The following is a 15,711-nucleotide window of genomic DNA, read 5'->3' as shown; positions in this document are numbered from 1 at the left end:
AAAAAGCCCGAGCCCAAACAAATTGTTATACAATTAAATCTAAAGCATAAATTCAATTTAACCCTGCAACACTGAAGGAACTTTCCACATCCACAACCTTGGAATTGCCAAGAATAATGCTTCTCATAGAAATTAAATGAAGGTCTCATGTTCAAGTGTATTTACACCCTCTGTTCTAAAACAATATGGGACACCTTTAGGAGATCCAGGAATAGAAACCAGGTCTCCTAGATTTCAGGTTTTTTTCAGTTCAAATTAAGCTCCTAAAAACACACTTGCTACTTTTACCGAAGCATTATGCCTACAGAAAAGTACCCAAAGAAGAGCAGTACTGAAAAAACACTTGTCCGTTGTGCTTAGAAGTTATACATGCAGTTGTAGATAAGCAAGCGAAAAGAATAAGGAGACTGATCTCCAGAAGGAGAATAAATTTGAATGAGTAACCAGAAATAGATTATCCTCCCATCCTGTTTCACATATGTGAAGCCTACAGTAAATATATATATATAAATATATACAGTAAATATATATATATAAATATATATAAATATAAATAAAATAAATATAAAATATAAAATATAAAAATAATATATATAAATATATATTTTATAAAATATAAAATAAAATATATTAAAATATAAATATTTTTATATTTATATATATATATATATATATATATATATATGGAGAGAGATGGAGAGAGAGAGAGAGAGAGATTTGATGTTCTCAGAAATTTTGAAGTCAGTAAGAAAACCCAGCTGCATATTCCTTTTTTTTGGCCCTCTGTCTGACACCTTTTTCTATAGAAGAAAAGGTAACTGCTGCTGCTGGCTCTCAGACTCAATGGCTGCAAAGCAGGTGCTCTGCAAAAACTGGCAGATTGATGAGACTATAACCTTCCCACCTGATATCCATTTTTAGACAAGCTGATTCCAAGTTTACTTTGAGTATATATGCAATTGACAAAGGGTAACAACAGGGACTGTCCGCGTGGTTAGCGAAATCATAAAGGTGCTTTGTTTACTTTGTTACTACGTGCCAATCAGATTTCAATTAGTGTTGTTATTTAGGCCGTCTACAGATTATTGTTCAACTTTTAGGGCATAGAAGTCAGAGTATTCCTATCTCCTGTACCTTTTCTTCTCCTTAAAGTTTATTAAACAGACTTCATTGGCAGTATTCAACCACAAATACCAACTCATGAATCAACTCTGAAAAATTCTGAATGCATCTGGTCAACTCTATGTTAAACAGCATTTAGTCAAGCAAGAATAAAGCACATTTTCACCCATCATGTTGCTATTTGGTTATAACTGTAAGATATGACTAAAGTAGATCTGAACACACAAAATGAGATCTTTTCTACAGTACTGTCCAGGAGAAGAAAAAAAGACAACGTGAAGAGTAAATTACTTAGAAGTCCTTTCAACTGGTTAAGTCACTTCTGTAAATTAAAACTGTACCCATTTGCTCTCTGAATCTAAGAATATCTAACAAAATAGGTTAGGTAAGAATGACTGAAAATGTACATATGATCACAATGTTCAGCAGAAGGTGAAGAAAGGGGATCCTATACCATTGTAAATTTGCAAAAGATAGAAGCAGTAGGGACTACACATAGCTTGCATTAGATATAAACAAAGTATTTTTCCTATAGTCAAAATAATTCAAGTCCCCTTTGTTCTTAGAATCCAAATACTTTGCACTGCTCACTTGTTTATAACTGCCGAGTGTATGGAAGGAAATTTTTGGTCAAGTTCAGTTTATAATTTTTAAGCTAGCATAACACTTTTTTTTTTTTTAATATCTACAGGCAGTAAAACATTTACTCTCTTACCCTAAGAATCCAAATTACGTGACACTAGTATAAGGCAAGCACTTTAATGACATGTTTATGTTAGCAACAAATAAAAAGCTTCCATCTGTCATTTTTTGCTAACTAGGCAGATTACAGCACATGCATAAACGTGAGCTGGTTTTTCCCCACGCAGCTACTTACTGATGGTGAAATATCATCATCGTATTTTTTTAATTGATTCATGAATTCTAGATGCTTCTTCTCTTCCTCCAGCTGAGCCACAGATTGCTCACTTTTCTGTAGCTTCTGTTGTGTATTGGCCAGTTCATCCCGTAGCCACTGATTTTCCTGACACAGTCGGCGAACCTGAGCACGCAGTTTTTGCTTCTCTGATTCCACTGCATTTAAGTGATTTGACAAGGCCATCATTACCTAAAAGGCAGAAAGTATCATATCACATGACATACCTCCTCCAGAATGCAGTCCTGTATTCAGCACTAAAGTATTTTATTACTTAAAACCTGCATTTGTGAGATCTGGACACAGAATAACAGTAATACTTCAGTGACTGTTAGACTATCTAAAGGTGCACAAATTACACCAGCACACAGATGTAGATATATATGAGATATTTGAGCATGCAGATATCCTACATGTCTGAATCATTTTTATCCTGTAACATGATAAAGCAGCCATAAAAACAATCTGCTTGGATTTTTTTTTTTGCAAAGCAATGTCAAATGAAAAATGAGTTTAACACTGGTGAAAGCCAAACTCTACATACAGCACACTCTGCTTTCACTGTTTATGTTAATATACCACCAATACAAATAGAAAGCATACCTTCAAAGAATGGGTCAGGGGTGATAATAAAAATCTTATTTTAGGAGTGTCAAACTCATCTAAGTTATCAGTATTTCACCTCCTCAATTTCATGTTTCTTTGAAACAAAGTTACTTTAACGTGTTTTTGAACTAAGTATTTAACATGAAATAACTGCTGCTTTTAACTAAAATTTCAGGTTTCAAAAACAAATATTAATTCTTTAGAAACTACTTTTTCCTTCTAAAGGAAGATAAAACATGAGGAATAATTCCCTAACACCAGTTCGAATCTCCAGACTTCAGCACCGAGCTGTTTATGTATTCAAAATCAACATGCATTTTCTCACTCACCTTCTGCAGATGATTCCACCCTTTACTACAATAGTTTATGGAAGTTAGCACTTAGACCCTTCTTTAGGGCATAAATGAAAGTTGCTCAAATTCCATACTAAATTCTTAACCTTCAAAATGTATTAAAATTCAATTTTGATTTATTAAGGTATTCAATAAATATTGGAGACTTTTAAACCCCAAGAGCGCTGTGAGCTTGTATAAGGAATCTCAGAATCAAAGGAATAAGAACACAAATGTAAGATCACAGCAGAGCTGAAAGGTCGGTCTCCTAACCCTAAGGAAACTCATTTGTGCATGACCTCCACACCTGTATTTCAGAGCTAAAGTGCTGATGCTTGGTTCTTGTTTGAGCAGCTCGTTACCTGACTAATGCCATGGAAAACTAATAGAAAATAGCAGCCACCTCACCAAAGCAAAGAGGAGCTTAGCTACAGGCTTCAGGGCTTTGAAACATAATGTATAATTAGTTCTGTAACACAGTAAGACAGCCTCTATTAATTACAGCAGCCTGCTTCCTTAACATGAAATAATAACTTCCATGACTCAGCACGCTGCTAATTTCAGTAAGACAAACATACATCCATCAAAACCGATTATGTTTAAATTTCCAATCTGAAGTCAAACAATGGTCTTTCGTTATTTTTTTTAATGCACTAAAAATTCAGTCAAAATCTGAAATGCTTTATTTCTACTTGAGCTTTACCTGTGCTTCACTAAGGCCGAGCTCCAGCATCTCCAGTGACTTTCGAATCATGTTTGACTTTTCTTCAACCAGATTAGTTTCATCATCTTTCTTCAAACATTTCAGTGTTTCAAGTAAGCTCTGTAAAATTGAATTGTGCTCATTCTTCAATGCCTCCAGTCCATTAATCACTTGCTTAGTTTTGGCAATGATTTCATCTTGAGTGAGCTTCTCCAACTTCTCTTCCTTTAGATACACCATTGTGGACATGTTTTCATACATTCTGAAAAGGAAGAATACAATAGTTAACCAAAAGGTAAAAATAAAACAAGAGATTCTCTAAAAGTATGCACTGGTAGAGCTTTTCTTTCAGTCATTAAAACGTAAGAATTTGAAATGCATATTCATAATGGTATTTTTGTGCAACTTCCACAAAGTTTTTAGTCCTGGCTTTGAACAATTCAAGGCTTCCAGCTTCTATTTCCAGAGTTAAGATTAACACCAATTCATAAGTCAACAATAAATGAAAAATCTATACATACAACAACATGGCAGAAGAATTTCTAATGAGCACCAAATAGGATTCTGGTTTGTGCAGAAGCAAGTATAAGAGCTGCTGTTGAAAGAATACACTGTAATCTGATAGACGCCACTATTTATGTATTACAAATGTATTATGTATTACAAATATCCACAAAACAACACTAGAAGAAAACAGCATCAACCCTCAAAAAAGGCTGAGAGATCAGTTAAGAAAAAAACTGAAGTCTTAGCTTTTCTAGTCCTTGGAAAAGGATAATCTGTTTTAAAATTAATAACTGCCCCCTAAGGCGTTGTTACACATCTAGGTGTTCATATAGAATCACATACAGACGTTTGACTGTCTGTGGATTCAGACAACTGCTCTAATGAAGCTGCAACAGCTGCTAAATGCTAAATGTATAGCACAAACTTTGTGAAAAACATTTCACTGTGCAATTTTATCAATAGCTCACATACTACATTAAGGCTATAGGACTTCTGGATGTTCATAAAAGCCTCTACCAAATGCAAAGTGTAGAAAGTCCTGTATTTTTATGATTGCACGTCCTGTTAATGAAGTGACAGCCAAGTATAACAACACCAAACTACAAACAGATGATGGAAATCAACTGACCCTATTTCATCACCACTAGAAAAATCTCCTATAATGAGAACAGAGAACGTAGGAGGATATGAACATCTTCAAGTGTACTGGGAAGAACACAAAGGAACAAGCATCCACACGTGCACCTCTTTGTGACAACAGCTGGAAGATGTGCTTACCCTACAGCATTACATGAATAGAACACTGCTCATTCTCTGCACACTCAAACCACCCTCTCTGTTATGACTTTCTTTCTCAGAGAAGAGCCACATACTGGTTTATTTTGTTATCAGCTATTGTCTGAAAATACAGGTAATCTAGAAAGCAATTAATTAATTCAGTTTTACCACCATTTAACTTCACATGAACTTCATATTCATAAAGAGATGCAATCTGGAGCATTTGTATCTGTATGAAACACCAAATTTAGCTGGCTAAGGAATCAACTCACCAAATCCTGATGAGCAGAACACTAATTACATATTTCCCGTTTATAACCAGAGAAATATTACCTGAAATGCATAAATACCATTTTTTAAAATGCATACTCTAAAAATCATGCATAAATGAATTATATATAATTTAATGAAAGCAAGATCTGTAAATATACAGATATTTACATATTCTAACAAGCACACTCGTATGAGGAACTGTTACGGGTTATGCTAACTGCAGCTCACAGATCAACTCTCATTATCATCCTGCATACTTACATGCCTTCAATTAACAATTTCCATCCTGAACACAAGAACAGAACCTTTGATCATATGGAAATAAAAAGGCAGAGGATATCTAGAAAACAAGCTTTCATTTTGTGTTAGAGAAGTTTGAGAAATCTCATTTATAATTACCCAGAGCTTCTCTACAACATTTTTTCCGTACTCCAAAATGAGTTTGCAATCATTTGCTTCTGTCTCACGTGAACAGGAGTAGCAATTCCTTCTGTGAGCTGCAGCGCTTTGGAGTCATTCTGTAACATCACAGATGGAAAGGAGGTGTGTGCTTGTGTGTGAGCTGCATATGGAGGTTTAAAATAAGAATTTGTACATATAAACCACAGCATCAAAATGAAATGAACACTGATAAATTAACAGCCACTCACTGGTAATAAAAGAATAAACGAATAAATGAAGTAATACCAAAAGCTGTATCAGGCCTTGTAAGACAACCCTTCGTGTGAAAACGAGTAAAGTAGCCCCCGGGAAGTATCGATCCAACAGAAGAAAACCAGCAAAGAGACATCTGGGTGCACAGTTGCATCTCAGGTGTGAACTGGCACCATGGGGAAAAAGTGGTTGACAGTGTTGTTCAGGGTTTTGTATGTTATACTTTGGAGAACAAATTAGGAAAGGGAGAGTAACAAACGTTCAGTTTATCATGTTATTGGGTTCTCTGTAAGTGTTAGATTAGCCATTAAATATTTGATATCTCTTAAGAGTAATGTGGTGGTGCAGTGCCATAACTATGATATTTTAAAAGCCCATTGGTCAACAGAGCATATTTGGCCATATTTGCAAACATAGTGATACAATTTGCTTATATACACACACACACACACACATTAGAGCTGACTACTTAAGCTCTTGAACTCCTTTTTAAGGATCTCATAAACACAAATAATTTTGTGCTCACCTGCTTCAAAGAAAAAACAGTGTCATCTTCCTATAGATTCCCTCCAAGAATAAAAAGGTTCACCTGATAGTGAAATTTTATTCAGGTAGAAGAAATCTAAATAATTTCTGATTTCTTGAACGAAAGTACTCTTAACTGTATGAGTCCTCCTTTCATGTGAAGCTTATGAAGCTTGGGAGATAATCTGTAATCACATCTAGAGTCTGATCATTACTGCTTTAAAAGACAATTTGAAAAAAATTATCTGTGAAGTGCTGTGACAAATAAAATTCTCCCAATCCTCCTTCCTCCAGAGCAGCCAGGACTGCTGAGCACAGCAGAATGATGCGTCAGCACAAAAGAAAAATCATTTCCTTAACAGAAAAACTACAAGACCTGCTCAGGCCAGCCCTACTGCTCCTGCTATCTATATGTGCTGCCAACTCCTACAGACTTACTATCTGTCAGTTCGACCTTCTTCCTTCTCCAATATATACCTCCCAGTTCACTGGTACCAGTTACATTTGGATTTTGTGTTGAGGGACATGGTTTAGTGAGTACTATTGGTGATAGGTGGATGGTTGGACTGGATGATCTTGAAGGTCTTTCCCAACCTTAGTGATTCTGTTTTGAATAATAAAGAGTCTGTTCAAGGGCTTTTAACCTGATTTCACTCCCAGTTTCTCCTTAATTAAATGACAAGGCTCAGTATCTTAAATCTGCTGTGCGCATGTCTCCTTCTGCATTACTTGCAGTCTCTAAGTCATTAATTCCCTGCTCCAACCAGGCACACGTCTCATTACATCACGGAAAGCACTGCTCTAACTGCTTTCCCTGCTCAGCTTAGTAACGGAGAGCAGCGCTTCTCAAACAAACCTAAAAAGACCACAGGCTTTCCAAGCACAGAAAGAAAAAAATCACCAACAAATGAAAGCGATGCAGAACAGCCTGCCAAGGCGTGCTGAAAAAATATCGCAGTTCAAACGCACTGCTGTTATTCTTTACAGTCAGACACGTCCAAGTCTAACAAAACAGATAAGCAAGAATTATTCTTTCAAGCTAAGATGCTACTTTCTCTATTCAGCAATTTCTACCAGCACAAGTCCCACATCTTAAGAAACATACAACATCCTCTCTTCTTGGCTTGCCCTCCTTTTAACCAAAATGGTCCTTTACGTTCAGGCCTTTTATTTCAATACTTGCCATCTCTGATGCCACAGAAAAAAAACAGCATCGCTTTTTCCCTGTGTTTGACGTACACAGGGCTGCAATAGAATTCCCATGCTACATGAGACTGTCCTCATCATACTGTATTTGAATAATATGAACCTCCAGAGAATAGAAAATCTTGAGCTGCATCTGGAAACAGCGTACAGCGGGAGGTCAGGCTGAAGGTACAGTTGCTGACCCACTTCTATAATCAGAATGCTGCTGCTCGTACTGCCTCGGGTTTCCAAATATACGATCTCAAAACGTCTTTGCTATTCAGCACACGTGCACAAAAGCTACCTTAAAAATAGCTTGGTGAGAACAATTAGCAGCACATACTGGAGGCCACAAACCACCGACCAGAAGCAGATCGGCAGATGGAGCTGCACCTGACCAGCAACCAACTTTAAGCTGAGAGAAGTCCTTTAGAAAAGGATGTGTTTAAAAACAAAAACAATTCACACCTTGGACTCTTTTTTTTCTTATTAAATTCCTGCTAGCAAGCATCTGAATTAAAGCAACAACAAAACATATTATTGTGCTTCTTCTGCCAGCTTCCAGCTGACCCTGATTGCAGAAGCTTGCCCTGCCGCTTGGTTTAAAACAAAGGTATGCAAGGTGAATACTATAAAAAGGACACGTCTAATCCTTTAATGTCAAGGGCACACATTCTAAGAAAAGCTCAGAATAAAATTTGTAATTTGGCCTATGACATAACACTGCAAGACATTTTTCTGGGTAGGCAAACATACCACGCAAAGGCTTAGTGCTTGTGAGGATCAACAGGGTGCAAACTCCTGGAAACCCCATTGGCTGCCGTTAAGCCGAAACAATGTTGAAGGAAAAGCATTAAAACATAACTCCAAGTAAGCCTATAGCACGGCTGATGCTGACAGCTCTCTGACAAAGCTATGGGAATTCCTACTACAGAGCACATTTACTCAGATTTCTGTATCACAGCCCTACATTACAGCAACGCTAGTGAAGCACGTGCATCTCATTAGCAATGACATCTGCAGTTTTATCAATAATAAAACACTATTTTAAAATATTTTTTTGTTTCTCATAAATAATAGACAAAAAAGAAAACCCTTCAGAGTAATTTCAGCCTTACTGTAGCAAGTAAACTACTTCCATTGGAATTATGACTTTCCACTGAAATAGTTAATTCAGTAAAGCCTTACACAGCATAGAAGTATCTGGAGTGGCATAGAAGTGTGCAATAAATGAATAGTTCATTATTCCTCTTAAAGGTTGTTACGGCGTTAATCCTTTGATAGTACTCCACCAAACTAACACTTCAAGCTACCATTTCAGTATTGTGATATAGTTAAATCTCAATCCCTCTAAGACTGACAACCTGCCAACGTAACGTAAAAGAAGTCTTTTAGATTCAGCCACATCTGGAATTCCATAACTGTCAAATCCCATCTTGCCCCTCCTGGGCTCTTGGATCACAGAGCGCTATTCTTCCTCCAGAAAGAGGCATCTGCTTGGATCCTACATCCAGTCCACTTGCATCACAAGCATGAAAAGCTTAGGCTCTGTGCATTCTCAAGCCTTAGCATCTCAGGTTCCTAACGAAGATAGGTGAAAATAAAGCCTTCCTATCCATTTGTTACTACAGAGATGGCTCTCTGTCAAAGCTGAAGCAAGCACACCAGAAATCTGACAGGTGTGTGACAAGCTCTAATACCCATTTGTTAATTTTAGTTACACCCATACAGCCTCTGAAGAGAGAAGACAGCAAGTCTCAGTCTCCTCCTCCTGGAGCAAGGCTTTGCTACTGCAGTACTGCTTTGTCAACACCAAACAGCCTCTGTCGCGCTCCTCCAAAGCTGCACTTTGTTTCTTGTGAGCACTAATAAGCACCTTCACGCAGCCACACATTGACCTCAAGAAAGCAGAGCATTTTGCCTGTTCACTACTGCACTGTCACAACATACCATAGGATTTACCTCATTCTTACTACCACAAAGCCCACCTCACTGTGACAACCAGAGATTAAGGCACATTTTAACAAGAAGAGTAGTTACATGAAGGCAGAATAAGCATTCTTGAAAGCATCACAAGTTGAGTGATTTAAGAAGTCATCATATTCACACACGGTTATTAAAAATACTTGTGACAAGAATGAAAGATACATAGAGGGAAAAAAAAAACAAGGGTAATTATTCAAGAATTTGTATTGAAGTTCAGGATTTTTTGTTACAAAGACATGCATTATAAAACACCTACTTCAAGTGGATTGAAAGGAAATTGTCACTATTTGTAAAGAAATACTGACAAGACAGTTTGAGTTACAAATCCATCACTATCAAATCCCACATTTTTTTTACCCTCAGTATTCCAACTGTACACATTAGTTTCTGTGTGGGAGCAGCACTTGGCTCCTCATGTGCTTACCAACCTGTGCAGCCACGTCTTCAGCCTATAGAATATATTTTTGGAGACAGATTCTAGCTGATGAGAGAAATCTCTTTGGTGGAACAGGGAAATGCAGCTACAGCAAAGTGTTTTTAAAAATAAATGTCTTGAAATTTAAGCTGTCAACAGCATCTTTTTATCTTAATACTACATAGCATTCAGGTAAAAGTACAGGAATATTTCCAAGCAGTGTATTCTCCCTTCAAAGTTTAGGGTGAAGAACCTTCCCCTTTCACACTTATGCTTTCACTTAAAAAAAATGAAACCCCCAAACACTCAGCTAATTCTTCCAAAATCACTACAGGAAGAGATGCAAAATGAAATAATTCAGACACAGAATCACAGAATCACTTAGGTTGCAAAAGACCTTAGAGTTCATCGATCTAACCATACTACTCTAACTAAACACTGTCCTTCATATTAAGGATAAACTAATTGTGCATCATCAAACATTCCACCAAACCTTTACAAGGGCAGTCACCAGGTACCAGACAGCACTTCACACCTGACAAATTCAATCTCATAGGAAGCAAAGCAGGTGATGCAACCCCCTAGAAGAAACAACCTTGTATCATTCTGGGTTCATCTTAGCTCTCTGATACAGTGTGTGACTCTGCTCTAAAGTGGTTAACCATGCCCTTGCTAAATACTCTGCAATCTGCAGTGCTTACTCACAGAATCACAGAATGGCCAGGGTTGGAAGGGACCTCAAGGATCATGAATCTCCAACCCCCCAACACATGCAGGGCCAGCAACCTCCCCATTTAACACCAGACCAGGCTGCCCAGGGCCCCATCCAACCTGGCCTTGAACACCTCCAGGGATGCATGGGGCATCCACAACCTCTCTGGGCAGCTGTTCCAGCACCTCACCACTCTCCCTGTAAAGAATTTCCCCCTGACATCCAACCTAAATCTTCCCTCCCTCAACTTAAAACCATTTCCCCTCATCCTGCAGTTATCAACCCTTTCAGAGTGTTGATTCCCCTCCCCTCTGTAGGCTCCCTTTAGGTACTGAAAGGCTGCAATGAGGTCACCCTGCAGCCTTCTTTTCTCCAGGCTGAACAAGCCCAGCTCCCTCAGCCTGTCTTCATAGGGGAGGTGCTCCAGTCCCCTGATCATCTTTGTGGCTCTCCTCTGGACCCTCTCCAACAGCTCTCTGTCTTGTACCGGGGGCTCGAGACCTGGACACAGCATTGCAGATGGGGCCTCACAAGAGCAGAATAGAGGGGGACAATCACCTCCCTGTCCCTGCTGGCCACCCCTCTTCTGATGGAGCCAAGGATACTGTTTGCTTTCCGAGCTGAAAATAGTCAGATGGTTCTGAAGTCTCCAGGGCCAGGAGGTACAGAATGGTACAACAGGGCTCCAGCCCTGTGTTTGGCAAAGTCACCTTTCCATCCTGTGCTCTCACACCTTAGGGTTGCACCATAGTTTCATTTCCAGCCATCTCACACCTTCATAATTTATCTCCACGATTGCTAGAGCACTCAGTGCTCCTTCAGGACTTTAACCTTATATTTAAAACCATTGCATTTGGATAAAACTGATTTGAAAGCAATCCTGTACCTAGGACGGCAGAACAATCACATCCTAAAACAACTGTGCCACTAGAAACAAACTATCACACATTTTCTAGCATTGCACCAAGTGCAGCCACACTAGCAGAGAAGAGCGACATGGAAAAATAAAAAAGGAAGAAACAAACTCATCCAGCATATTTCCTGGCCATTTGTTAGCACAACAACTGGGTGGGGAATTAAGAAACAGATTCAATGGCTGCACAAATGACAAGCAGGCAGTGTAATTCAAACCTCCCTGACTGCTGTTTTTACAAATATGCTGGGCATCTTTACTCTCTACCTGCATGCTGCACAGACTCAAAACTTGTGTTAATTTCTAAGTCTTATTCTAACAGCAAATTTGCTCTAAAAGCAACATATGGCATATAATTTTAACTAGAAAGTACTATAAGATAAATTGCTACTAAGTAAGAAAGACTTACCTCTTTCCTGAGCAACGGAAAGGAGATGTAATCAAGTAGAATGGCTTAGGCTGGAAGAGATCTCAAAGCCCACCCAGCCCCCACCCCTGCCATGGGCTGGCTGCTCCCCCCAGCTCCAGCTGCCCAGGGCCCCACTCAGCCTGGCCTTGGGCACCTCCAGAGATGGGGCATCACAGTAACAGCAATACTGGATGTGAAGACAAAGTCACCATTGGTGCCTCTTGCCTTTCCAAAAGACGGCTGATAGAAAACAAATTTTGAGAAATGAGGCCATCTGGCTAATACAGCTACCACTACCATAACAAAACCTTATTTGTCTTCTATGGGTGATGTCTTCAGCCACCAGGAACAACCACCAAGGACAGGAGGAGGTCTGTGTTCCAAGCACTCCAAGAGCAGAATACAGCTGCATCACATCCTCTCTGTTAAATATGATTCTGCCTTACATTGACACAGTGACCACGTTTTCACACACTAAATCTTCCCAAGGCATACCTCAAAATTGACACTTCTTCCTAAGGAGTCATTCTAGTGAGACTTCTGGGTCACTGTCCCACGCTGGCATACTGACAAACACCATCACAGCTCCTGCACCGCTCCATATTTCAGTACAGCAGTACATCCACAGAAATCATAAACAATAGTGCATTCTTAGATCTCCCATCCATTACTGGCTTATATGAGAGAGACTTCAGAGAGAGAAACGGCTGTCGGGTATCTGGTGCAGCCCACGGGCATTCACTCACTGAGGTAATGGCTGGAGACAAAAAGCTGGCAGTGCTCCACGCGCAGCCAGACATCTCATTCGCATCCTCCTGCTACAGCAGCACAAGCATACCTGTCCATAACAAACAAAAGACCTGCTCCTTTCACCGTGTTATCTTGCAAAGGTGAGAGACAAAAATAACAGGTTCAGGGCTTAAACCCAGCCAAAATGTATCTATTTCCCTGTGCTGTTTCCATGTTAACAGAATGAGGATACAGAACATGTGGCAAGAGTGTGGTGCTACATAAACCAGCCCTGAGACTCAAGAGACTCTCAGCTATAACCTTAGACACTTGTATATTACTTTTCTGTCAGCAGAAACAGTTTACGAGGCTCCTGCCTCCCCTTCTCCTGCTCCTATCTCTTCTTACCGTCCCACCACCTGTGCTAATCCAGATACACACAGCACTGATCGGTGGGGAGGAAATAATGCTGCTTCTCCCTCAAAACACTTGGGGGACACATCTAGTTTAACCACTGAACAAATGACATGTTAAAGCCAACAGAGATGAAGGAGTAACAGCTGCCTCTCTGAAATGGAAGCTGCACAAGTTGGAGGATACAGCTGTGGCTTTCCTACGTGATACAGCCTGACACTGACAAAAGAACATCCACAGAAACACTCCATCTGAAGCACAATATGCTATGCAGGAAAGAAAAAAGAAAAAAGGGGACCCTCCTCTCCTTTCCCCAACACAGAACACACCTCCCTCTCCCATCAGCCCATAAACCCACATGGCATGCTTTGCAGATCATCCAGCTACCTCAGCTGGAAAGGAGCACACTCAGGATGCACTGCAGGAACACGATTACTTAAAGCCACCTCCTCCTCTCAGGGGAATGGCACACACATGTACCAGCACACTGCCCTTCATGTTTTGGTAATATTTACCTACTGGTGCTGTTTCTAGACAAAGCACAGTATTAGAACTCTATGAACATGAGCAGTAATGTACTGCTGAGAGGGATGGCAGCACAGTTCATCAGTCTATGTATACAAAATAGAGCGTATGTATACAAAATACCCAGAACTATGATATACTGATATAAAGCCTGTTATCTGATCATTCTGACATGCCAGGTATTGTCATTTAAATGGACTGATTTTTAGATACAACTCTGATTACTAGGATATACACAAAACATATTGTAAGAAAAGCAGATATTAACTGTCAGAAAATAATATATGTCGGAAAAATGTATATCTGACACTTCTTGACCTTCTGAATGTAAATCAATGCATCATTAACTTTTAAAATGGTTTTCTGGGGTGCGTGCAAATAAACACAGGGTTGTGCTCACAGAGTGATTAGGCTGCAGTGAGCCACCACCCCACCCTGCCCACCTATAAGGAAGCTGTGTAACTGACCAGACTGGTTACATCCTTCACTCTCTTCACTTTGGAATATAATAAAGTCAGCTATGGTTCTGATGTAAGCACAGAAATACCACCTTAAAGTGATTCATGGGTTTTATGGCAGATATTTACAAAGAATCAAAATAGGAAACTGTTCTGTTTAGGGTAACCTGACAAAGATACTTGAGTGCAATCGAGGCATGATACTGAGAAACCATGCAAAAAAATCTGTGTTTAAGTAGAATGTGGAAAGCACACTCGGAATAGAAGACTACATGCTTCCTAATTTAGGAGAGAGAAAAGAAAACAGGAAGAAAAAAAGAGCAATAGTAATTATTTGAAAAAATAAATTCAATTTAATTCCACCTGCAGGTCAAAGCAGCTTTCAGGGTAAAGATTGCTTCTGAGGGCACTGAAAAGAGCTGAACAGCAGAACCCAAGGGAGATAAGCTGGATTCAGAGAATCAAACCATGATTAAATCAACAGACAGATACTATTACTTGCATCTGTCTTCTTAGCTGACTCAATCTGTAGAAACTATCAAGTATCAGAGATTAGATATGCTAATTTTATATTGTATAAAGAAACTAAGCATTAACTGTGCTTCAGTGTTTGTCCTTTGAATACCATTTCTTTGTTCATGTACCCAAATACATTTTAGGTACTCATGCCTGCCTATCAGCCACGGCCTGTCGTTATGCATTATATTAACTGTCTGCTACAAAAAACATCTTCCAAAACAAGCACAGCACTATCTGTCAAAGCACCTCGAACACAACCCTGTGGAAACAAATCCTGCATCACTGAAAGGACCTGTAATTCTGGCTCTTGCCCTCTAACAAAGTGCCTGGTTCAAAACCCCGAAGTCAAAGCAACAAACGCATCTCAGCAAATCTGAGCCAGCACGAGCGCCTGCTTTCTGGTCTGGCATTTATTGATTGTGGGGACTGGTAAGTATTTTTTCAAAGGAACCACACTTATTTCTACAGCCTGCTATTAGACAGGAAAACGTTCCACTAAAGAAACGACCGGGAGAGCCTCACTACCTCAAGCTGAGTATGACTCAGGATATAACTGGCTCTATTTTGAGGTCAAAATGCTTCTTTTTAAAATAAACACTTTGCCTTCCACTAGTACTTGGTTACCAGGAAGTACAGATCAGACATTACATGCCCAACGATTTTGTTTTAAGGAAAACAACAGTTAATATCTCAAAGAAACATTTTTTTTCTAAACTTTGGCCAGTGTTTTCATAGGAGAAAATACTTGGAAAATATAAAGTGTTATGCAGATTGTGCTACAAGAAATGCTTGTAACTTCTATTGCAATGATGATGGAATTGGTCAGATCCCACCTTTATGACAAATGTGTCATGCTGAGCTATACCTTGAGGCACATGGGCAGCAAAAGGTTTCTTTAAATAAACCTGGTATGCTTGCCTTTGTCTTCGCTACTGCACTGTTCAACATTAAGAGCAAAAACACATTTTGCTTCTTTGAAAGTACCCACACTCATTTTTAATCCCTTTAGGAAAACAGAACTTTAAAAGCTA

At 39.1% G+C, this 15,711-nt stretch overlaps 1 protein-coding gene across 8 annotated transcripts in view; it reads right to left on the bottom strand.

The window, feature by feature from the left end:
* LOC128086198 (kinesin light chain 1) overlaps positions 1-15,711 on the bottom strand; it is a 62,248-nt gene that overhangs the window by 25,197 nt on the left and 21,340 nt on the right. For all 8 annotated transcript variants that reach the window (XM_052694502.1, XM_052694504.1, XM_052694503.1 and 5 more), the window contains 2 exons: positions 3,680-3,941; positions 2,000-2,230 (listed from right to left, as the gene is read on the bottom strand). In XM_052694502.1, coding sequence (XP_052550462.1) covers positions 2,000-2,230; positions 3,680-3,941 — 493 coding nt within the window. The remainder of the gene's footprint in view (positions 1-1,999; positions 2,231-3,679; positions 3,942-15,711) is intronic.

The sequence above is a fragment of the Tympanuchus pallidicinctus genome, unplaced genomic scaffold (assembly GCF_026119805.1).
Source record: "Tympanuchus pallidicinctus isolate F22 unplaced genomic scaffold, pur_lepc_1.0 scaffold3, whole genome shotgun sequence".
In the NCBI taxonomy this organism is placed as follows: Eukaryota; Metazoa; Chordata; class Aves; order Galliformes; family Phasianidae; genus Tympanuchus; species Tympanuchus pallidicinctus.
Note: the sequence above shows the minus strand (reverse complement) of the source record. Positions and strands in the feature narration are given on the sequence as shown.